This window comes from Rousettus aegyptiacus, unplaced genomic scaffold, assembly GCF_014176215.1.
Source record: "Rousettus aegyptiacus isolate mRouAeg1 unplaced genomic scaffold, mRouAeg1.p scaffold_m13_p_18, whole genome shotgun sequence".
NCBI classification, from domain to species: Eukaryota; Metazoa; Chordata; class Mammalia; order Chiroptera; family Pteropodidae; genus Rousettus; species Rousettus aegyptiacus.
The window spans coordinates 3,414,194-3,439,072 of NW_023416293.1; the positions used below are offsets into that span (position 1 = coordinate 3,414,194).

Below are 24,879 nucleotides of genomic sequence, written 5' to 3' on the forward strand. Positions count from 1 at the left end.
ACTGCTTCCCCAAGTGTTAGTATGTACTAAACATTTTTATTAGGTTTTGTTTTTAATTCTAAATATTTTAATATTTTTTATGATTTTTCTTTTTGACCATGGAGTTATTATGGAATTTAGCCATTTTATTTTTTTATTTCTATTTTAATGGTAATGTTAAAAATTAAAGAGCTCGATCTGTACAGTATCTGTTCTTTGAAATCTGAGACTTGCTTTATGGTCTAGGCTGTTTCATTTTTAAATGTTCAGTATATGCTTGAGAAGAATGTGTGTTTCCAGCATTGGGTGCAGGATTCTATATATGAAGCTTGTTAATTGATTTTTCAAATCTTCTGTGTATTCACTGTTTTTTTTAACCGCTTGCTTTATTAATGATTGATAAACTAAAGTCTCTCATATAATGATGTATTCACCAATTTTTCCAGCAGTTTCTAATATATTTTGAGTCTATCTTACGAATGCCCAGAAGTTTAGAATGGCACTTCTTCCTAGTGAATTGAATTTAATCATTATGTGGTGACGTTCCCTAATATTAATAATGCTTTTTCCCTTAAAATCTAGATTCTGTTTCTTAATTTGGTATAACACACTGCCTTTAACTGATGAAGCTAGCCCTTTTATATTTGTTGTCATTACTGTATTTGGACCTATTTCTAACACTTTACTTTTTGCTTTCTGTGCTTATTTCGTCTCCTTTCTTGCCTTTTTAAAAAATTGTAGTAAAATGCATATAAAATATAAATTTGTGCTAATAACCATTTTTAATTGTACAGTTCCGTAGTATAAAGTACATGAACATTATTGTGCAACTAATCTCAAGTTCTTTTCATCTTGCAGAAATTTTCCTTGATTTTTAATTGAGATTTTTTTTTTGTTTTCTTGTTCTCATTTTATTAGCTACTTGTAGCAATTTCTAGTAGTTACTGTTGAATTTTATCATATATATTTAACAGTCTAAATTTAATATCTTAAATGACTCTTCCTAAACAATTTAAGGACCTTTTGACAATTATTGCCTCTTCCCAACGCCTGTATTGTTTTGACCAGTATTTTATATACTTTTTACTGTAGAAATGAGATATTTTTATAGTATAACGTTATATGTTTGTTTACATTCACATTTGCGTTTACTAATTTCTTAGCTCTTCATTTCTCTTTCATCATACTTTCCTTTTAAAATCATTTTTCTTTTTTTCTGAAATAAATCTTTAGAGGTTCCATTAGTGCAGATCTGATTATAGAAAACTCTGTTGATTTTTTTTTTATACGAATCTCATTATTTTAGCTTCATACTTGAAAAGTAGTTTTTCTGGGTGTATAATTTTAATTAGTTTCTCATCTCTTTAAAAGCATTTCCCTTGTTTGTATTGTTACTTCTTAGCTGTCTACTCTGAATCTAATTATCTTTTTCTTTTTGAGGATAGAGAATAGGTGATTTGTCTCTTTTTCTCTCTGGTTTCTTTTGAGGGCTTTTACTTATATTTGGTGTTATACAGTTTTATTTTTTTTTTTTCAAGTTTCTGGGTTTAAGGGTTTTTCTCCGTTGTTCCATAAATGTAGAGCTTTCTATGTTAGTGGGTTCATGTCTTTAACTTTAATACTTATATTATTTTCATTTCTAAATGGTCTATAAAGGGTTATAAATCCACCCTGTCATTTTTAATGGCCTCTTGTCATTTTCTCATTTCATGATTTGTGATCATTCTAATATCCAGGTAGCACTGGGATTTATTTTTATTGTTTCCGTTGTTTGTTCTTTAGGTGTTTTGGAATCTGTGGTTGTGCGCTCATATCTGTGCGCTCTGAAAAAACCCAGATTTCATTGAGGCTCTTTTCCTCAAGGAAGACTTGCTGTTCCTTTTGCTGGGAAGCAGGTGGTTCTGCTGACCTGAGTTTACTTCAGCTCCTTCTGAGTTACTCACTTTAATGAACTTTTTCTCTTTGCTTCTGGCTTAAAGTGCAGTCTCCACGGGAGGAGCAGCCTCGTGTTTATCATTTCTAATCATTTGATCATAAGTTTTTTTCAGTCGCAAATGTCCATTAAATTTCACATTTATTTTGACCATCATATCTTGTATTTCCATACTCTTTATTTGTAGAAACTGAGGTACTAGAAGGTTGAATCAGCTGTTCCTTTGAAGCTAGCATGAGGAATTGAGACTATGAACAGAATACTACGCTCTTAATATCTGTTCAAAAGTAGTTCATTTCTTTTAATTTTGTCCTGAAGTGAATAATTTTGGCTCTTCTTGACTTCATGATAGCAACTTTGACGGCCAAATTTGGTCCTTAGGTTGCAGAATTGGTAACTTATATTCTCTTTACAAAACTGTAGGAACTAGTCCAGGCTAGTGAGCGATTAAAAAACCAATCCAAAGAGCTGAAAGACGCACACTGTCAGAGGAAACTGGCCATGCAGGAATTCATGGAGATCAATGAGCGGCTAACAGAATTGCACACCCAAAAACAGAAACTTGCTCGCCATGTCCGAGATAAGGAAGAAGAGGTGGACCTGGTGATGCAAAAAGTTGAAAGCTTAAGGCAAGAACTGCGCAGAACAGAAAGAGCCAAAAAAGAGGTTAGTAGTCAGGCAAATTCTGTAGCGTCCATGGGATAGTGATTAAAGCTGCTTTTTCAGACTAGCGAAGTAATATGTATCTCCTTTAATTTTTGGAAAGGTTTTTTGTTTGTTTGGTAATATTATTTAATATGATTCAACATTTGAGTTATCTTCCTATTACAAGATAAATTCCTGTGGGGAAAACATTTTATTGGAAAAACAATTACAACCATGAAATCTACTTTTTTCGTTTTATCTTAAAGCTGGAAGTTCATACAGAAGCCGTAGCTGCTGAAGCATCTAAAGACAGGAAACTGCGTGAACAGAGCGAGCACTATTCTAAGCAACTGGAAAATGAATTGGAGGGACTGAAGGTATTGTTTAATTTCACACTTATAAAGTCGAATTAGTTTTCTTCTCTTTACGCTTATAGGAAAGTTCGTTATGTGCTCTTTTGGTGTAGGCTAAAAATTTGCTATCCTTCAAACCTCATATTCTCGTTCTTACCAGTAGGAAGGAAGGAAAGGGAAGACTATGTTGAGTGGGGAGAAAAAGTTCTATCAGGAGGGAGTTTAAAAATCTATCAGGAGAGAGAAAAAAATCTATCAGGAAGGCATTTATGCAGCATTACATTTCCTGAACAAGACGCATTGGTAATTTGCATGGTTATATATCCAACCCTGTGTCTTGTAAACAACTTAGGAGAGGCTTAGGTAGCTTTGTAGGTGCTTCTTAGGTGGGATGAGACCATATTGGTTGTGGACTAACATCTCAGCAGAAGTGCTTGGCAAAGGAAATCCTGTGCCAGCTCTAGTGTTGGACTACCTGGTTTTAACTCCTAGACTCGTCAGTTACTAGTGGTGTAATGCTGGGTAAAACATTGAACCTCTGTGGACCTTACTTTTCTCATCTGTAAAACCCTATCACATTGGTTTTGTGTAAGCTGGCACATCATAAGTGCTCAGTAACTATTAGTTGTGATAATATTATATATGTCAAAGTCAGAGAGTTAGGATTAAATAGATATCACATCTCTGAATAAGATGTCTGTGTTTCCTCGACTCTAACCTTTGTATATCCTGTTTTGTGTGCATTGTCTGCCAGCCCCCGCCGCTACCCATTCCCTGCATAACCATGCCTAATCCTGTGTCGTATTCATCTAGCAAATGCAAGAATCAAGTTGAATGGTAGCTCAGGAAGTCTAAGTATTCCTTATGTTCTGCGCTACTATAAGATTCTCTTAATAACTTTAACATAGTTCTTATAATTATTTGTTCAGAAAACGTCTCCTCACCTAAACCATGGCCCAGTTTATTGAGAACATAGATAAGTTTGTTATTAACCTAGCACAGGGTCAGCTTACTAAATGTGGTAGAATTGGTCAGAACTTGTCTCTGTCATTTGAATTGTTGCAATCACGTCATCTCTGCTATAAATACAAATACGAACTGTAGAATTAATTTCCTATTTTTGTTTTGGGGATTGGCTTGTTTTTTATTTTGTTTCATTTTTTGATTTATCATAGTTGCACCGTCTTGGTTAGCTTTCAAAGTAAAGATGTTTCTTCTGTAAATATGTATGCTTCTGGAATAGAAATCGTGTATAGAAGTCATCGCATTACTTTGTCAGTGTTCAGTCAAGGTTGCTTTCTTGTCTAAGCACTGTCTTAGGTGATTGGGTAACAAATAGAATCATAAGAGCTCTTAGAAACTATTTGGGTTTGAGGAATTTGAGACCCAGAAGAGTTGAGGATTTTGTAGTCATACTTGGTAGAGTACGATTTAAAGCCAGGTTTTCCAACTCTCAGTGCCATGTTCTATCCAGTAGTCTGTGCTTTGTTCTTTCTGTAATAAACAGTGCTGCACTGAAGACTTTGAATCACATGTTTTTACCTACCAATCAACTACTCAGAATCTCTTGTATTATTTATAAATTTGGAGTAATAATAGGACTACTTAATAAATAAGTTAATGCTTTTAAAATATGTAGCCCAGGACTATGATTATTATCATAATATCATTCATTAGGATGTTTTCTAAAACTGGAATTTCTTGGTTTAAAGGTATACACATGTAAATTGTGAAACCCATTTTGGCCCTTTAAGTGGTTGTAGGGAGCTTCACTCCATTAAGAATACTTTTCAATAGAATCGGAGGGAGAAATCGTTCCTGAACAACAGAAACGTCAACCCCTCACTTCCACTAATGTATAGGACAGACAGAGAGAAGATAAATGAAGATATGGAGGCCTCGAACAACTCTACAGCCCGTCTGACTCGGCGTATGTAGACCTCTCTACCGCCAACAGCAGAATACGCAGTCCTCTCAAGCACACGTGGCACGTTCTCCAGGATAGACCAGATGTTAGGCCGTAAAGCAAGTCTCAGTAAACGTATAAAGACTGAAATCATACAGAGCATCTTCTCTAACCACCAAAGAATGAAGCTAGAAATCAGTAACATAAGGAAAACTGGAATGTTCAAAAACATGTGGAAATTAAGGAAGACATTGTTCAACAAGCAGTAGGAATCACAAGGGAAGATAGGAAATACCTAGAGATGAATCAGATGAAAACACTGTGCAGTTCAACAGAGGCAGTGCTCAGAGGGACATTTATGCAGTTGACCCTTAAACAATGCCGGACTTAACAGCGCTGACCCCAGCCCCCCCAGGCAGTTGAAAATCCAAGTATAACTTGGACTCCCCCAAAACTTAACTATTCATAGCCTACTGTTGACTGGAAACCTTACTGATAACATAGTTGAGTAACATATTTTGTATATTAAATATACATCATATGCTGTATTCTTAAAATAAGCTGGAAGCAAGAAAATGTCATCAAGAAAATCATAAGGAAGAGAAAGTATATTTACAGTATGTATTGAAAAAATTCATGTTTTAAGTGGATCTACACAGTTTAAACCTGTGTTGTTCAAGGGTCAACTGTAGCAGTAAATGCCTCTGTTAAAAAGGAAGAAAGATCTCAAATCAGTAACCTGACTTCAATATTTTAATGGAAAAAGCAAAAGAAGAGAAAAGGAAACTCACAGCTAGCAGAGGAAGGAAATAATAAAGATTAGAGCAAACTTAAATAAAATGATAAAAGGAAAATAAAGAGAATGTTGAAATCAAAATTCATTCTTTGAAAGATCAGCAGAAGTAGCAAACCTTTAGCTAGACTGCCAGAGGAAAAGAGAGGGAGTGAAGAAAAAGCTACTAATATCAGAAATGGTAGTGGTCACCAGAGGGAAAGGGGGGTGGGGAGCTAGGTAAGGGTAAAGAAGGTCAAATACACGGTAAATGAAGGGGATTTGACTTCGAGTGGTGAACACACAGTGCAATATACATATGACTTATTACTGAATTGTACGTTTGAAACCTATATAATTTTATTAACCAGTGTCACCCCAATAAATTTAATTTTAAAAAAGGAAAAAAAAAGAAATGAAAGTACATACGCTTCCTACCTATCATCAGAAAGCAAAAGGCTTATGAGATTATAAGAGAATACTATGAACAACTCTTTGCCAACAAATAGCCTAGATGAAATGGATAAATTCTAGAAGCATATAAATTACCTAAACTGACTCTAGTACAAAATAGAAAATTTCAACTGACCTATATTAACAAGTAGAGATCGAATTGGTAATTAGAAACCTGACAATGTAAAGCCCAGGACCAGATGGCTTCACTGGTGAACTAAGCAAAACATTTAAAGAAGGTTTAACACCAATCCCTCTTCAACTCTTCCAGAGAATTCAAGAGTAGGGAACACTTCCTAATTCACTCTGTAAAGCCATCATTACCTGATACTAAAACCACATTAAAAATGACATGAAAAAAGAAAATGAGAGGCTAATATTTCTAATAAATATAGATGCATAAATCCTCATCAAAATACTGGTAAACCAAACCCAAAACCATATGAAAAGTCTTTTACACCATAAGAAAGTCAAGTTTATCCCAGAATTACGAGGGTGGTTCAATGTAAGAAAGAAACCAGTGTAACACATCACATTAGTAGAATCTAAGGGGGAAAAAACACATGTTCATCTTAAATTGATGCACAAAAGTCATTTCACAAAATCCAACATCTTCATAAAAACTCTTAGAAAGCTGTCAGGAATAAAAGTGAACATACTTAACGTGATGAAAGTCATTTATGACAAACCTACAGCTAAAATCATAATCGATGGTGAACAACTAAAACTTCCTAAGATTAAGATTGAGATGAGGATGCCCATTTTTACCACTGCTATTTAACATATTTGAGGTTCTATCCAGAGGAATTAGACAAGACAAAGACATAAAAGACATCCAGACTAGAAAGAAGAAGTAAAACCGTCCATATTCACAGGTAACATGATTCTATATATTAAAATATTCCAAAGAATAGTACTAGTTTTCAGTCTAGCATATAAGAAACTTGGAAGTTGCCACTTTGTTCCAAGAATAAGTGAAGAGCTGAAAAATTGAAAAATCAACAATTCTCCTTAGATCTATAAGAGAAGTAACATCACAGACAATCTGCTGCCCTCAAAATTGGAGAGACTGACAGGCAGATATAGAAAATCACCCCTCACCAGAGCAGAAACCTTTGTAGGAGTCAGTGCCAGCGTAGGGAAACCTGACCTTTAACTGAAAAATTGCTGGAGACTCATTGTGAACAAGCCTGAGTGATAAAAACTCCAGGGGAACCCAGTCATCAGGGGCCCCCACAATTTTGTGAGTTTTTACCTTCTGTAGCGCAACCAGGTTCTCACAGTGCATAGCACAGAAAAAAATCTTGTGCTAATAGTTGAGGGAACTGTTTTGAAATATGTCAGAGCATTCTGTTCTTCTTAATAAGATCTGCCATCAGGAGAATCTCTTCAACCAGAGCCTAACTTGCTGAGGTTTAATCAGAGCTGAACTGCCTCAGGGAAGGGAAATACCCAGTCCCAGCCCACTCTAGCCATCTCGTCCAAATTACAGGGGTTCAGAGGGAGAAAAACTGACAGTGTTGTCTGAAATTCACAGTCCAGAGGCATAGGCCCAGCAAAAGACAGATAGTTAATCTCAATATTGTAGACTGCTTCTCCTCTCCCCGGAGCTTACCGCCACATTACTAAAAGCCTATTTACAGCAGTTCCTTTTACCCAGTACATCATGTCCCACTGTCAACAACAAGAAAAAAATAAATAAAAACTGTAAGATATGCTGAAAGGCAGAAAACACAGTTGGAAGAGACAGAGTAAGAGTCAAAACCAGACTCGGAGATGGCAGGGATGTTGAAATGATCAGACCAGGAATTGCAAACAACTGTGATTGATATACTAAGGGCTCTAATGGATAAACTAGAGAGGGTGGAAGAATAAATAGCAATATAAGCAGAGAGACAGAAACTCTAAGAAAGAACCATAAAGAAATGTTAGACGTTAAAAATACTGTATCAGAAATGAAGAATGCCTTTGGTGGACTTATTAATAGAATGCTGGACACAGCTGAGAAGAGAAGATCCGAGCTCAAGGATATCTAAATAGAAACTGCTAAAAGCAAAGAGATAGAAGACAGGAAAAAGAAAAAAAAAACAGCAAAAATGAATATGCAAGTATTATGGGAAAAAAACACAAAAGTTATAACATATGATAGGAATGCCAGAAGAAGAAAGGCAAAAAGGAACAGAAGAAATATTTGAAACACTAATGCTGAGAATTTCCCTAAAGTAATGTCAAAGACCAAAGCACAGATACAGGAAGCTCAGAGAATACCAAGCAGGTTAATACCAAGAAAACTACACCTAGACATATCATTTTCAAACTACAGAAATCAAAAAGTAAAGGAAAATCCTGAAAGCAGCCAGAGGAAGAAAACACCTTACCTACATAAAGAAGAAAAAAAAGTAGGAATAACATCTGACTTCTCAAGAACCCATGCAACAGGAAGAGAGTGGAACGACATACTTTAAGTGTTGCGGATAAACCCCTCCAACCTAGAATTTTGTACCCTGTGAAATTATTCTTTGAAAGTAAAAGAGAAATAAGGACTTTCTGAGAGGAAAAATTGAGGGAATTCGTTATAGCAAACTTGCTATGCAAGAAATGTTAAAAGAAGTTCTCTAGAAAGAAAGAAAATTATGTAGGTTAGAAACTCAAGATCTGCATAAAGAAATCAGGAACATCAGAGAAGGAACAAATGAAGCTAAAGTAAATAAAACAACTCTTTATTCTTAGTTTGTTCAAAATAATAGCAACAATATATTCCATTCTGTATGTGTGTGTGTGTATGTGTGCGTGTGTATATGTATATACGTCTATATATATATACACATGTGTGTATATATATATGCATATATATATATATATGCTTATGTGTAACTAAATGCATGACAGCAACTAGACAAGGTATGAGGAAGTATTAGGATTATTTCATTTTAAGGTATTTGCTTTATCCATGTAGTTGTAGAGTGTTATTCGAAAGTGGACTTGTATTGGTCATAAATGGTTATCGTGAACTAGAACAACTACTAAAGTATTACTGATAATGCTCAGAACAGAGAAAGCAGAATTATCTAAAATGCTTAATAAAAGCACAAAAGAAAAGAAGTGGAAGACAAAAATCAGAAAAAGGACAACAAATAGAAAACAGTAGCAACTACGGTAGATACTAATCCAAAAATATTAACAGTCACTAGAATGTCAATAGTTTAAGTACACTAAGTTTAAAACAGAGATTGTGTCAAAGTGGATCAAAAACAATATCCACCTATGTTGTTTATAAGATGCCCACTTTAACTATCGAGCCGTATATAGATTAAAAGTAAATGATTGGAGAAAGGTATACCATGCTAACACTAATCAAAAGAAAGTAGGAGTAGTTATACTAATTTCAGACACAGTGGAATTCAGAGTAAGGAAATTTTAGGAGTAAAGGGCATTACATAATAATGAAGGAGGCAGTTCTTCACTAAGACATAATATTTACATTATCAAAGTGCGTTAGGCACAAACTGATAGAACTGCAAGAAAAAATAGATGAATCCACTGTTATAGTTGGAAACTTCAGCACTCCTCTGTCAGGTATGGACAGATCCAGCAGACACAAAATCAGTAAGGATGTAGTTGAACTTGGCAATATCATCAATCAAAGAGATATAAGGGTCATCTATAGACTACTTCATCCAGCTTCATCCAGCAACAGCCGAATACATAGTCTTCTCAAGCTCATATGGAACATTCACCAAGATAGACCACATTCCAGGCCATAAAACAAACCATAACAAATCCTTAACAAATTTAAAAGAATAGGGATCATACACTGTTTGCTTTCAGAGCACAGTGGAATTAGACTAAATATCAATAACAGGAAGATGGCTGGGAAAAAAATCCAAAATACTTGAAAATTAACCAAAGTATTTCTAAATAACACACGGGTAAAATGCAGTATCTCAAGATAAATTTTAAAATATTTTAAATGAAAAAGAACTCAATTTGTGGGATACCATGAAAGCAGTGGTTAGAGGGAAATTTATAGTATTTAATACAATAAAAAAAGAAAGATCTAAAATTAATCATTTTAGCTTCCACCTTAGGATACTGGAGGAGGAGAGAAAATTAAAGTAAGTAGAAGAAAGAAAATAATAATAATTAGAGCAGAAATCAATTAAATTTAAAACAAGAAACCAAAAGAGAAAAATCAATGAAACCAAAGCTTACTTTGAAAAAATCAATAAAATTGATTTACCTATTTTTGAGAGAAATCATATTAAGCTTTCTCGCAAACTATTCTTACATTCCAAGAATCAGTTATTCATAAAATAGTATAATTTTAATACAACAGTGGATTACAAATGTTACCATTTTATTAACAAATTTGCTGTTAAATTGATATAGAGATGAGTCTGTGGTTTTTTTTATTCGTATGCTATTTTCATCAGGTTTTATTTCAGTGTTATGTTAACTTTATATAAAGTGAAGCTTTCCTGTTTTCTCTGTGCTCATGGAAATAAACTCTTCCTTGATATCTGAAAGAATTGTCCTGTAACACATTCTTTGCTGTTATTTAGTAGCTTCGTCAGTGATTTATTTTGTTGTTGATTTTTTTGAAACAATTTGGTTACTTACATTTTTCCAGTAAACATGTTTCAGATTTGTCAATTTATAAGCATAGGCGTGAATACTTTATATAAATGTAATAACTTCTCTGAAAACTTGAAAGAAAGGGTAATTACCTGTAGGAAATAGTTGTATTAGTTGTGTTGTTTTTCATATTTATAATTCTAACACTAGAATTCTTCCTTTTCTGCAGTAAATATTTTTGCAAAGAATATGCTTTATGTTTTGTATGCCGTGCTTTCTGCTACATTTTTAAACTTTTATTGTAAAATATAACACCAAGAAAACAATTAAAAAGAGAGAGAACACTACTAATATCAGAAATGAAAGAGGGGATATCGCTGCACAACCCGTGTACATGAAAAGAGTAATAAAGGAATACTACGAGCAGCCGTATGCTCACAGATTCGATCACCTAGATGAAAAGGACAAATTCCTTGAAAGACACCCGCTGCCAAAACTCACACAGGAAGAAGTAAATAATACAAAAAGGTGTCTCTGTCTATTAAAGACCGAATCAATAATTAATCACCTTTCAGATGTGTTCTCTGGTGAGTTCTGCTAGCCATTTAAGGAAGAAGTCGTACCAGTTTTCTATAATCGCTTTCAGAAGATAGAAGCAGGACTTAACTCATTTTATGACCCCAGTGTTTTGTGAATACCAAATCCAGACAAAGATGTTACAAGAAAAAGCTATAGACCAACATGCCTCATAGATGCAGAAATCCTCAACAAAATATTACCAAATTGAATCCAACAACGTGTAATAAGAATTATACACCACAGCCTAGTGGGATTTTATCCCATGTATACAAGGCTGCTTCACCGTTTGAAAATCAATTAATGTAATGCATCACATCAACTGACTGAAAATAAAACTTACATGATTATATCAGTTGATGCAAAAAAAGTATCTGACAGAATCTAACACCTTTTCATAATAAAAAAGCTTCAATAAATTAGGAATGGAGGGGAACTTTCTCAATTTAATAAAGAATATCTACCCCCAAACCTACAGCTAACATCACACTTACTGGTGAGAAACCTGATGCTTTCCCACTGTGATCAGGAGCACGGCGAGGACGTACCCTCTCACCACTGCCTTTCAGCATCGTCCTGGACATCCTGGCTAATCCAGGAGGACACGCACGCACGCACGCACGCACGCACACACACCCACACACACGCACACACACACGAAATAAGGTATACAGATTGGGAAGGAAGACATAAAATTTTCTTTGTTCACAGATGACTTGATCGTCCATGTAGAGAATCAAAAAAGTTGACCAAAAACTGAAAGTAGTAAGTCATTATAGCATGGTTACAGGATACAGTTTAATATACAGAAGTCGGCTTTCCTTTATACCAGCCATGAACAAGTAGATTTGGAATTTAAAACTCAACATTATTAACATTAGCACTTAGGAAAATGAAATTCTTAGATATGTATTTAACAAAATAGGCGCAAGATCTCTGTGGAGAGGTATCCCCTGCCGGTGGATGGGAAGACTCACTATTGTCAACATGTCAGTTCTTCCAGTTGTGATCGATAGATTTCATACAGTTCCAATCAAAATCCCAGCAAGTTCTTCTGTGGATATTAACAAACTAAACCTGAAGCTCGTAGGGAGAGACGAAGCACCCAGAATAGCCCACACCACAGTGAAGGAAAGAGCAGGGAGGGAAGTCCGACACCGGCCGACTCCACGGCCTTACTTCCTGACTCACATCGAGCCGCAGCAGTCAGGACAGTGTGGTATTGGCAGACGAACATGCAGGTAAATCACCTTCGACAAAGGAGCAAAGGCAGTACGATGCGGCGATGATTCTTTCCAGCAAATGCTACCAGAACAACTAGACATACACATCCAAAAGAAGAAAAAAAAATCTAGACACAGACCTTTCTCACCTTTCACAAAAATTAACTCAGTGGATCATAGATAAATGTAAAGTGTGAAACTATAACACTCATAGAAAATAACATTGGAGAAAACCTAGATAACCTTTGGTACGGCAATGACTTTTTACATACTGCATCAAAGGCACAAACCATGAAATTAAGAAGGGATATGCCAGACTTCACTGAAATTAAAAATTTCTGCTCTATGAAGGACAGTCTCAAGAGAATGACAAGATAAGGCATGAGCGTGAGAAAATACAGACATCTGATAAAAAGACTGTAATCTAAAATATACAAAGAACTCTTAAAACTTAATAATAAAAAAACAAACAACTCCAGTGTCGCAAGATCACCACACAGTAGTTGTGTTCCTGTGTGCCAGCAGTGAGCAAAGCCACAAAGGAAATTTAAAAAGCAATTCCAGTTGTGGTAGCATCTAAAAATAAAGTACTTTGGAATAAATTTAACCAAGAATGTTAAAGATGTGTGCACTGAAAATTATAAAACATCGCTGAAAGAAATTAAAGGAGACCTGAATGAATGGAAAGACATCCTGTGTTTCTGGCTAAGAAGACTTAATATTGTTTAGATGCTATCGTTACTCAAAGTGATGTACAGGTTTAATGCCATCCTGTTAATATTCCAACAGCCTTTCTCCCCGCCTCCCTCCAGAAAGGGAAAATATAGCCCTCAAACTCATATGTAACCGCAAGTGGCCCCAAACAGCCAAACAACCTTGAAAGAGAAAGACAGAGTTAGAGGATTTACACTTCACAACTTCAAAACTTACTATGAAGTTACAGTAATACAAAGAATGTGGTACTGGCATAAAAATAAAAATATAGACCACTAGCATAGCATTAAGAATTTAGAAATGACTTCATGCATCTATGACCAGTTGAGTTTTGACATAGGTACTTAATCCATTCAGTAGGAAAAAAAACAGGTCTTTCAACACATGTGCCAAAACTAGTCAATTTCTTCTTGCAAGCAAATGGATTTGAACTCCTACCTCACACCATATTAAAAATTAAGCTCAAACTGGATCAACAACCTAAATGTAAGAGCTATAACCATAAAACTCTTAGAAGATGTGAAGGTCAATCTTCATAACCATAGGTTTGGCATCGAATTATTAGATATAACATTGCTACAAAAACATAAGCTACAAAAGATAAAACGGATGAAATGTCTTCATCAAAATAAAAACTTGTATGCATTGCATCAAAGCACATTTTGAGGAAAGCGAAAAGACAACCCAAAGAATGGAAGAAATTATTTGCAAATCAAATACCTGATAAGTGTTCGATACCCAGAGTATATAAAGAACTCTGACAACAACAGAAAGACTGCCCAATCAAAAATGGACAAATAACTTGAATAGACATTTCTCCAAAGAAGATACATTAATAGCCAGTAAGCACACAAAAAGATGTTCGACATCATTAATCATTAGAGAAATGAAGTGAAAACCACAAGATACCACCTGACACCTATTAATTAGGCTGGCTAAAAAAGGAAGGAAGGAGAGGGAGGGAGGGAGGATGGAAAGAAATAAGTGTAAGGGTATGAAAACAATTTGGTGATTCCTCAAAAAGGTACACATAATTAGCATACGTCCCAGCAATTCAAGTCCTAGGTATATACCCAAAGGACTTGTAAGTAGGGATGCTAATAGTCACTTGTACACCAGTGTTCATTGAAATGTCTTAAGGTAGTCAAAAGGTAGAAACAACCCAAGTGCCCATCAACAAATGGAAAACAAATGTGGTTTATATGTACAGTAGCATATCATTCAACCATAAGAAAGGATGAACTGCTGATATATGCTCCAACATGGATGAAACTTAAAAACCTTATGCTGAATGGAAGAAGCCAGACAAAAAAGGACAGATAGTGTATGATTCTACTTATATGAAATATCTAGAATAGGCAAATTCATTGAAATAGAAAGTTGAATAGAGGTTGCCAGGGGTTGGGTAGAAGGGGTAATTGGAGTTATTCTTTAATGGTCATAGAATTTCTCTTTGGGATGATGAAAAAGTTTTGTAAATATATAATGTTGATGGTTGGGATATGAATATAATTAATTCCACTGAATTGTATGCTTAAATGTGCAATATGGCAACAATTATGTTATATATATTTTTTATCACTTTTTAAAAATAGTAATGCTATAACAGTACCAAACACCATTGAAGTGTACACTAAATGGGTGAATAGTATGGTATGTGACTTGTATCTCAAGGCTGTTTAAAAAACACTTTTCAGTATTCGTGATAATATTCTACAATTGCTTTTTTTGTTTGTTTCTTGAGTTTTGTTTTGTTTTTTACTCCGTTGTATTAGTTTGATAGAGTAGCTGTTACAAATTACCACATACTGGGTGGCTTAAAAAATGGGAATTACGTCTCAATTGTGGTGGCTACAAGTCCAAGGTCGAGGTGTTGGCAGTGTTGACTTTTGATGGTTTGCTGGCAATGTTTTGCCTTCCTTGTCTTGTAAATGTATTACTCTGATCTCTACCTTAATCTTCATATAATGTTGATACTGTGTGCATGATTCTGAGTCCAAATTTCTTTTTTTATAAGGAGACATTCATACTGGAATAGGACCCACACTAATGACCTTATTTCAAGTTAATTATCTCTGTAAAGAACCATTTTTTTATTTTCTTTGCAGGTGTAGTATTCTTTGAGATATAGTTGACAAAAACGATTTATATATTTAAGGTGTAAAATTTGATGTTTAGATTATACACATACATTGCAAAATGTTTACAGTCAAGCTAATTAACGTATTCATCACCTCACTTAGTTATCTTTTTCAAAATTTTCTTTCCCTCCCTCTCTTTTTCCCTTCCTTCCTCATTTCCTTTCTTTTTGCTGAGAACAATGAAGATCCACTCTGTTAGCAAATTTCAAGTGTACAGTACAGTATTGTTAACTGGGTCACCCTGCTTTACATTAGATCTCCAGAGCTTACTCACCCTCTGTAACTGTACCCCTGACCAACACTTCCCCACCCGTAACAACTCTCATTCTACTCTCTGCTTCTAAGAGTTTGACTTTTTTTAGATTCCACCTATAAATCAGATCATGCAGAAGTTAAGAACCTATTTTTAAGCATGGTCACACTCCGAGGTCCTGGCTGGTAATGCTTCAACATAGGAATTTTGGGGGAACACTACAACCATTAACACATGTGTTTTTCTCTTGAAAACGTTATATAAGCATTTTCACTCATTATTACCTAATTGTCACCAACATCATTTTAATGATTCCAGAAGACCATCCAATTATCTAATTCCTTACTATTAAATATTTAATTTTCACTTTCGCAATGTTATAATTACCATGAGCACCTTTATGTACTGCTTTCTCAGTATCATTGTCTCAGAACAAATGTCTAGAGAGGAAATTGTCAGATCATTTTGGGCACCTGCTGCTTGCCGCAAATCTTTGCAAGGATGAGAAGGATTTCTTTCTTTATTAGTAGATGGTTTATTGATCATATTTTCTCTATATAAATTATGTCTAAGTCATTTGCCCATTTAATTTTGTAGTCCCAATGTTTTTCTTATCAATTCATTTAAACTCTGCATAGTAAATAGTGTGCTTTTTCTTATATTTTGTAACGATTTCACCGATTAATCATTTGCCTTATAATTTTGGACTTACATCTTTTTCAAATTATAGGACATTTGTTTTTATTTTCCTCAGCATTTCTTCTGTGGCTTCAAAGATTGGCTTTTTCTTCTTTTTTAGAGTTTGCTAATAAATATGTAATTCTGCTTTTTTGCTGGGTGTTTCTATTGGGTTTAAAAATATTAACTCTAATCCATTTGGAGTTCGTTTTGCTGAATGGTATGATGTGAGAGTCATTTTGGTTTTTTATTGCTAGCTGGTTATTCTGAATCCATTAACTGATCACTGCCTTCCTCAGTTATGACTATGTCTCATATATTGCATTGTTTTAAAGAGTGACGATCTTTATGCTGATGCGTTATTAAAAATCTATAGCATGTTTCAGTATCTGAAAAGAATATTCTTCTCTCCCTCTCTTTATTCTACTTCCATAGTCAAGATTTTCTTTGGTACTTTCACTAATTTATTTTCACCTATGTACTAGGAACATTTGTCTCCATCCTCCACCCCTGTACTACCTCCCACAATAAAAATTTTTTTATTAGATTTCAAGGAAGATAATTTGAGAAATATTGAATGCACATTATTTAATCTTCCCTTTCAAGTGTTTGGTATTTTTCTCTGTTGTTTCAAGTCGTCTTTTATTTTTCTTTTAAAAAGACTTGTAGTTTTTCATATAATTCAGAAGCATTGTTTACCTTTGTTATTCTTTATGTGTGTATATTAATTTCTGGTGATTTTTGTTTGATTGTTTTTTCTATTAACAGTGAAAATTTTTGGTATATTTTCTTCTTGTTTATTTTACTATTTGGAATGTACTTCTGGTATTTTACCACTAAGTATGATTTTCATCTAATAGCTTGAAAATGCATAATTTTTAAATTAGGAGACTTACTGTATTTTTTTCTTTTTCATTGTTTGGAATTGGTGTTGGATTTTATCATTTACTTTTGGGCAGGGTACCTACTGAAATAATCATAGATTTATTTTGATTTAACCTATGGAAATAATGCATTTTTGCACATTCATTGATACATTTGCTAGTATTAAATTACTTAAATACCTGTAAGAAAACCTATTCTTTTGTGGTAGATTGTTCTTTTTTTATATATGATTTTATTTTGTTTATCAACATTTTATTACCTTTTTACATCCTATCAATAAGTGAAAAATCTGTAACTTATTGTGGTGGTATCCTTGTCAGGTTTTGATTTCAGCGTAATTTTTGCTTGAACTTTCTAGTGCATGCTGCTGTTATCATCTCAACAGCCAAAGTACACTAAACAGAACAGCAAACCAAAAGTATTCTTCAGGTTATTAGAAAAATGAAAGAGTAGTTCAGTCATCCACTTTACCTGCAGGGGACAGGTTCCAAGATCCCCAGTGGATGCCTGAAACCATGAATAATGTCAAACCCTATTATGTGCTATGTTTTTCCTATACATATATGCCCATAATAAAGCTTAATTTATAAATTAGGCACATAAGAGGTTAACAACAATGACTAATAATAAAAGAACAGTTGCAACAATATACTGTATTAAAAGTTATGTGAATGTGGTCTCTCTCTCTCTCTCTCTCTCTCTCTCTCTCTCTCTCTCTGTCTCTGTCTCTGTCTCTGTCTGTACATTTCTGAGGCCCACATTGATGCCTTTGTTTTGTTAAGAAAATTATGTTCCTCAAATGCGAAGAAGCCAGCAGAGTGTTCTTTCAACTTTAAATCAACTACTGTTTCTAGTTTTTCCGCCCTTAATACTGGCTTCAGAAAAGGACAAAATGGCCCCCAGAGCCTGATTCCTTGTTGTCACAAAACAGAAGCCTGTAGGTTCTTTGGCCGATCACTTGGGAAGATAACAAAAGTAATAGAAAAGCTACATAGCTCGGGAAATCTTATGATCTCTGTTTCTGTTTACCCTTTAGCCGCTGCCAGGAAGAACCTTTGCACTTTGTTTTCCTTTTTCTCTGATTACCGAGAGTATGTTTCAACCTAATTTCTAAAACGTTGGTTTTCAACTAGATTTCTCCTTCTTAATGCCCTAAACACAGAGACTTATTATTATTATTATTTTTTTGTAGAGTGAACATGATGTTATATTAGAGCTTTGTCATTTCTCCCTGGGCCATTGCAGAAGCCCTCCCCCCCCCCCCCCGCCTTTTCTTTTGTAAATTCTAGCTCTACCACTCCCTCCCCCAATTCAATCTTTTAAAGACATACATGTATTTATTACTTTTTATTGGTTCTACAACAGAAACGAGATGCAGTTAGATTTTTTCCTCACTCTGTATACCAACAATAATTGTATGTAAATTAAAAATTTAAGTGTAAAAGAAATAATTCAATAAGTACCAGCAGAAAATACAGATAAATATATAATCTTGGTATGAAGAAGACTTTAAAATACACAACAGTAAAGACATACACACTGAGAAAAAATTACAACGCATGGCAGACAAAAGGTTAATAGAAAGTATTTTTATGTGATGTATTCAAAATAATATTTAGCTATATGAAAAGTAATATTATTGAAATAAGTTATTGATTTTATTATTCTTATAAATAAACTAATCTTTTGTTATTCTGTAGCAAAAACAAATTAGTTACTCACCAGGAGTATGCAGCATAGAACATCAGCAAGAGATAACAAAACTAAAGACTGATTTGGAAAAGAAAAGTATCTTTTATGAAGAAGAATTATCCAAAAGAGAAGGAATACATGCAAATGAAATTAAAAATCTGAAGAAAGAACTACATGATTCAGAAGGCCAGCAACTTGCCCTGAACAAAGAAATTATGATTTTGAAAGACAAATTGGAAAAAAATAGGAGAGAGAGGTAAGAATCAAGTCATTTAATCCTTTAATAAATATTTCTTGAATGTCTGTTATGTGTCAGGGACCGGGAATGCAAAAGCAAAAAATATATTCCAGTCCTCAAGAGTTCCAAAGATGAGATTGCTAAATAGACAATTACAGTGCAGCATGATAGGAAAGCAAATGAGAGATGTGCAGGAGCTCCCATAGAAGAAGTACAAAAAATAGCTTCAGTACTTCTATTTGGGAGGGGGGGGAAATTATTTCTAAGTTTAGGTGAAAGAAATACATAGCTGTGGAAGAGTGACCAGGCAGAGGTGGCATCCATCCATAGCGGACAAGGGAAGCCTGGCACAGCCGGAAAATGAAAGCCATTCCTGGTGGCGAAAACAGAACGGCGAGAATGGCGAGAAACGAGGCTGGAAGGGAAAACAGAGGCGAGGTCACGAAGGAGTGTAGGAGTGTGGGCTTCATTCGAAGGCCGCTGCAAGAAAATTATGTGATTGCATTTATGTTTTTAAACGATCACTCTTAGAACTGTGTGGAGAACGGGTTGGAAGGAGCAGACTGCAGATAGGAGTCTGCTGGACCTCAGGTAGCGACAGTGAAGATGGAGAGAAGCAGCGTATGGTTTTAAAAGGTCTATTGAACAGACAGAATTTAAAGGACAAACATAGTGACCAAGACGTGAGAAATGAGAAGCAGGAGAAATTATCAGCGATAACTCAGGTTTCTAGATTTTAGGCAACCTAATGTAAATATTATCATTCTCAACTTATATTGAAAGTGTAAGTTTATTCAGTTTGGTATATTCATTCAACAGAAGTGTTAGGACCAGAAGTGCATGTGTAAAGCACTGGTTAGGCACTGGGGACAGCCGTGAACAGGCAGAAACCTTTTCTTAGGGAACTTTTCTTTAGGATGATGAAAGACTGAATGAAATAAGTAAAATATGGAACATATTAAAGAATGATAAATGCCAAGAACAAAAAAATAAGGCAGTGAATGGGAGCTATGACGCATTAAGGGAGAGGATTCAATTATATATATAAGATGGCCAGAGAAAATTGTACTAAGGGGGTAGCGTCTCAGTGAGGGCTGAAGACAGAGGGGAGATAGCTCTATGGATGTATGAGAACAGCATTCTATATGAGAAGAACAAGTCCGTTAAAAAAAACGAGAAGGGCAAAACTATGGAGATAGTTAAAAAATCAGTGGTTGTGGAATCCCAGAGGGTAGGATGAATAGGCAAAGTACAGAGGAGTTTTAAAAACTAGGTCTGCATGATCCTGTAATAGTGGGTGCATGTCATCCTACATTTGTCCAAACCCTAAGAATGTACAACACCAAGAGTGTGAGCCCTAATGTAAACTAGAGTGACTGATAATGATGTGTCAATGTAGAGTCATCAGTTATAACAAAGGTACCACTCTGGCGAGGGATGTTGATAGTGGGAGATAGTTTATACTCTGCCTGTTGGGAGGCAGGAGGCAGAGGGGGAATCTGGACGTTCTTCCTAATATTGCTGTGAACCTCAAAGTTTTCTAAAAAATAAGTCTATGAAAAATAATAAGGAAGAGGCTAGTGTGGCCGAAGTAGAGTTAAGGGGAAAGACTAGTAAGAGATGAGTATGAGAGGTACTGGGGACAGATCACGTACGGCTTCGTAAGGTGTGTTCAGTTGACTTCCAACTATTTTCTCTGAGTAAAACCATTGAAGGAAGTATTATAGGATTTTGAGTGGGAAATTGACAACTACTGATTTGCATCTTAAGAGGATTATACTGACTACTGGGCTAAGAGTAGTCTGACTTAGATAAGAGGAAAAGTAGTAAAACCATTTAGAAGTCTACAGCAATAATCTGGGCCAAAAAAATAAAATGATTGCAGCTTGGGCCTAGGGTGGTGGCAGAATCGGTGGTAAGAAATGTTCAATCTCCAATATTATTTAAAGGTAAGGATAATGATATTTGTTGATGGATTAGATATAGCGTGAGGAATTATCAAGGATGATACTAAGGTTTGGGGCCCTAGCAATTAGGAAAACGTAGTTACCATTTAGAGAGGAAGACTACAGGAGAAGTAAGTTGTTATTTAAATTATAATTTAATTTATATTCAATAATATAGTGGTATAAGATTTTTAAGATTACATTTTTAAAATCAGTCATTACTTATGTTCTTTCTTGATTTGGCAGCAGTCATAAAATTACCCAGAACCGATCTGCATTTAATTTTATTTGTTGCTAACATTTTTCATTAAACTACTATCAATATAAATCTCTTCGTCTATATTTCTATATCTCATTTTTCAAAAACTGATTCCCTTTTCTCCCTTAGGTTTTTTAAAAGTCTATTAGAACTGTGTTTACATCTAAAGGTTAATTAGTTCTGCCCTCCAGAACTATCATTTTAAGTTAGTTTATAATATTAAATTTGTTGTGTATTTATGTATATACGTGTAGGTAGGTGGGTACTTAGGTAAGAAGGAAGGAAGGGCTGAGCGTATTGAAAGAACTGTTGGAGATAGAATTGTGAATTTTCTGTGCAATCTGGAGCTGAGTGTAAAGAATCATATTGTGGTCCATTTATCCTCATTCCCTAACACATCATTTTCCCACACTTTGTAGTTTATATGTAGCCAAATAAAGTGAACACAAACAGGAAGTCTACAGACCACAGATGTCTTCCTCAGATTTTCATGAAATGAAATAAAATGAAAAAGAAGATGTTATTAAACAAATATATTTGTTATTTAAAAGGGAATGATTATGACTTTTACTTTTAAGGGAAAGGATTGGGATTTGGAACAATCAAGATCTAAGTGACTTTTCAGAATAAAGCATATGGTACAGTAGCCAAGATGGGACACCATTTTACCTTTAATTCATTTCCTTTTTTTTCTTTTATGTTTTGAATTGTGTTAGTCAAAGTGAAAGGGAAGAATTCGAAAATGAGTTCAAGCAACAGTATGAACGAGAAAAAGTATTATTAACTGAAGAGAATAAAAAACTGACAAGTGAACTTGATAAGGTGAGTGACCGAACGCCCCATTTCACTGAGCACATGTTAGATGTTTAGCACTGTGATAGAAATTGTGAGTGTAATTTTAAATTTGGCATACATTTTTTTTTTGTTTTAATATTCCTCCTCATACTCAAGGATTGTTTGTATGATACAAGGCAGTTTATGGTTGTACCAGTCTGTACGGGAGTCTTCTGAAGAGAGGATTTTGCTTATCTAATCTTATTCTTTGTCTCATTTCTTTTTTCTGAGTCTCTGTTCTTTATTTCACTTTCAGTCTATTTTCTTTTTTACTCTTTTCTCTCATATTGTCACTTACTCTGTCATGACTAAGTTAAGGCTGGCAAGAGCAGGGACAATTAAACCAAACTGGAAATTTTGACAACAATGATATCATATTCATGAGGGAGAACTGATAATAGCTAGAAATAATACCAGTAAGAATCCAAAGAAACCAACTCTGTCTAAACTCTGTAGCTTGGATAAAGAGCAGAAGCATAGATTAAACTTTTACAGATTTATGAACAAAATTTCAAATACTTAAATACTTAAGGAATATTTTTCTACCTAGCGTCAGATTTCTTGAACAGCCATCATTCTGCATTTCCGGTGCTAGCTTATAACAGTTATAAAAATCCAAATATTAGCCAGGAGTTTTAATAATTTTATTTACATTTAAGATTTTATTAATTGTGTTTTATAATGATTTCTAAGGTTTTCCTCCAATAAAAGTGTTATGTCAATTATTAGTTATTCTAATAACAGATTGAAAACCCATGACTAAGGAGTCATAAAAGAGAGACTTCATTCTATCTCAATTTTTCATTGTGTTCCATATCTTTTTATTTCTCTTTCTACTTCCCCATGATTATTTAGTTTTCTAAGCACTTAAAATGGACTTTGCTTGTTCAGTTAAAAACGACTTGAGAAAGAACTCCGTTAGTTCATTTTGTAAAGTTTTATAGAACTGATATACACAAACATTATAAATGGATTTTTTTAAACTATCATGTGAACATTATAACACTTAGTTATTTCCACTAAAATAAAACTAACAATATTTATTCTTTATCCAAATCAGTTACATAATTATTTCATGTGTTTTACTAATATGATTTCAAAATTAAATATCATTCTGTATATAAGGCAGAATTTAAAGATTCTGTTAAGAGTTATCTCGAGGTAAGAAATATAATTAAATTCTAGAAAGCCACTTCATGTAGAGTTTTAAAGCAAATTATTTAGCAGAAGATGGTATTATAGTTTAAGAAAAAGTGTATTGGGAAATAATCAAATTGAGTGTAGATCAAATCTTGTATTCACCCCTTAGTTTTATTATTAATCATTAGGTTCTTCTGAGTTTACCCAAAATACATATTTAGAAATAAGTTTTAAATAATACTCTTGATTCTGATGAGACCTGAAGGGTAAAAATAAAAGACTATCTCCTAAGTTTATAAAAATAAACATTACCTTTTCTTGCTAAATTGAAAGATATGATGAAGTAGAACTTTGTATAACTTTGAGAACAAATTCATATGGTAGGCAGGTATTTAATGATACATGATAATAAGGAAATATTTATTCATGGAGAAATAGGGAAGGATTTGGGATTTCTTCTTCCATTTTTCATTTTTGCTCCTTTTATTCAATTTTTGCTTCTTTCTCTGCTTAACCGAGTCCACCTATCTGCACATCTTCACTCTTTCTTTCCATTTATGCATTTTCTAGTTGGCGTGAATTGGGTATTTTCCCCATGAGAGATAACCAAAGAATACCTTTGCCATTGATATACCAACTTTTCATTGAGAAACAGCCTGAAGAGAACTGAATTTCTTCTCAACAGAATTTTGGATATAGAAGCCAAAAAACAATTATTATGTTAACTTTGAAACTTACATAAATTTTATAACATATACATTCTCACATTCACATTTTTAAACTCCAAAAATTAAAATTAGAAAAGAAATAGAAAAAAAAATATTTGCTGAGATTTTCAGAAGTCTTAAGTTAAACTTTTTAATAAAAGATAACTAACTTACTGCAAATAAAATTAGCCATATGTTCCATGGAGTGAAAGTAAATGGTTTCTAGTAAGAAAACATACCATTTGTATCTGTTTTTAAATTATTTTACGAAAAGTAAAATTACAAAACAATATAGAAAATACTTAACATAAAAGATACCCATTTTCTTATCACCACTAAACAACTATTTTAATTTTATGTTTTTTCCAGATTTTGTTCATATATATATTATTACATAATTGCAATCATATATACATTCTATTTTCTAATTTACCTTTTCACTTAAAATATTATGAGTATTTTTCCACATTCCTGTGTAGTCTTATAATTATTATAAGCAAGATATGTTAATATACAAATAATAAAAATTCTCATTCCCAAATATTCAAAATAAACTAATGCTTAGGTAAAAATTTACTATGTGCAGGTCCTCTTCTGAGTTACTTTATGTAAATCATTTAATTTTCATAATAACTTTGGGGGGGGGCAATCTGCTTTATTCAATCTACCAATTCAGATATTAACCTCATTCAGAGACACCTTCAAAGATAGGCCCAGAATGTTTGATCAAATGTCTGGGTACCCTGTGGTCCAGTCAAGTTGACATGTAAAATTAATCATCACATGGCCCCTCATTCCCACAAACCATTATAAATAGTTCTAAGAAAAACTCACTTCCTTCAAGTTAAGTAATCGAAAAGAAACTAGCATAATATTGCTACCATCATATCAAAAAGGAATAAAGGGATAAGAATGATGGCAGATTGAGACCATTTATCAGAAAATTGTAGCCTTGAAATAAAAATTGTGTGCAAATA

At 34.0% G+C, this 24,879-nt stretch overlaps 1 protein-coding gene across 15 annotated transcripts in view; it reads left to right on the plus strand.

Annotated features, from left to right (window-relative positions):
* Nucleotides 1-24,879, plus strand: part of CDC42BPA (CDC42 binding protein kinase alpha) — a 214,874-nt gene that overhangs the window by 123,896 nt on the left and 66,099 nt on the right. For 10 of the 15 annotated variants that reach the window (XM_016157423.2, XM_016157428.2, XM_016157425.2 and 7 more), the window contains exons 13-16: nt 2,336-2,578; nt 2,824-2,934; nt 18,787-19,034; nt 21,938-22,043. In XM_016157423.2, coding sequence (XP_016012909.1) covers nt 2,336-2,578; nt 2,824-2,934; nt 18,787-19,034; nt 21,938-22,043 — 708 coding nt within the window. The remainder of the gene's footprint in view (nt 1-2,335; nt 2,579-2,823; nt 2,935-18,786; nt 19,035-21,937; nt 22,044-24,879) is intronic. The other 5 variants (XM_036235383.1, XM_036235384.1, XM_036235386.1 and 2 more) reach the window with 1 other exon arrangement.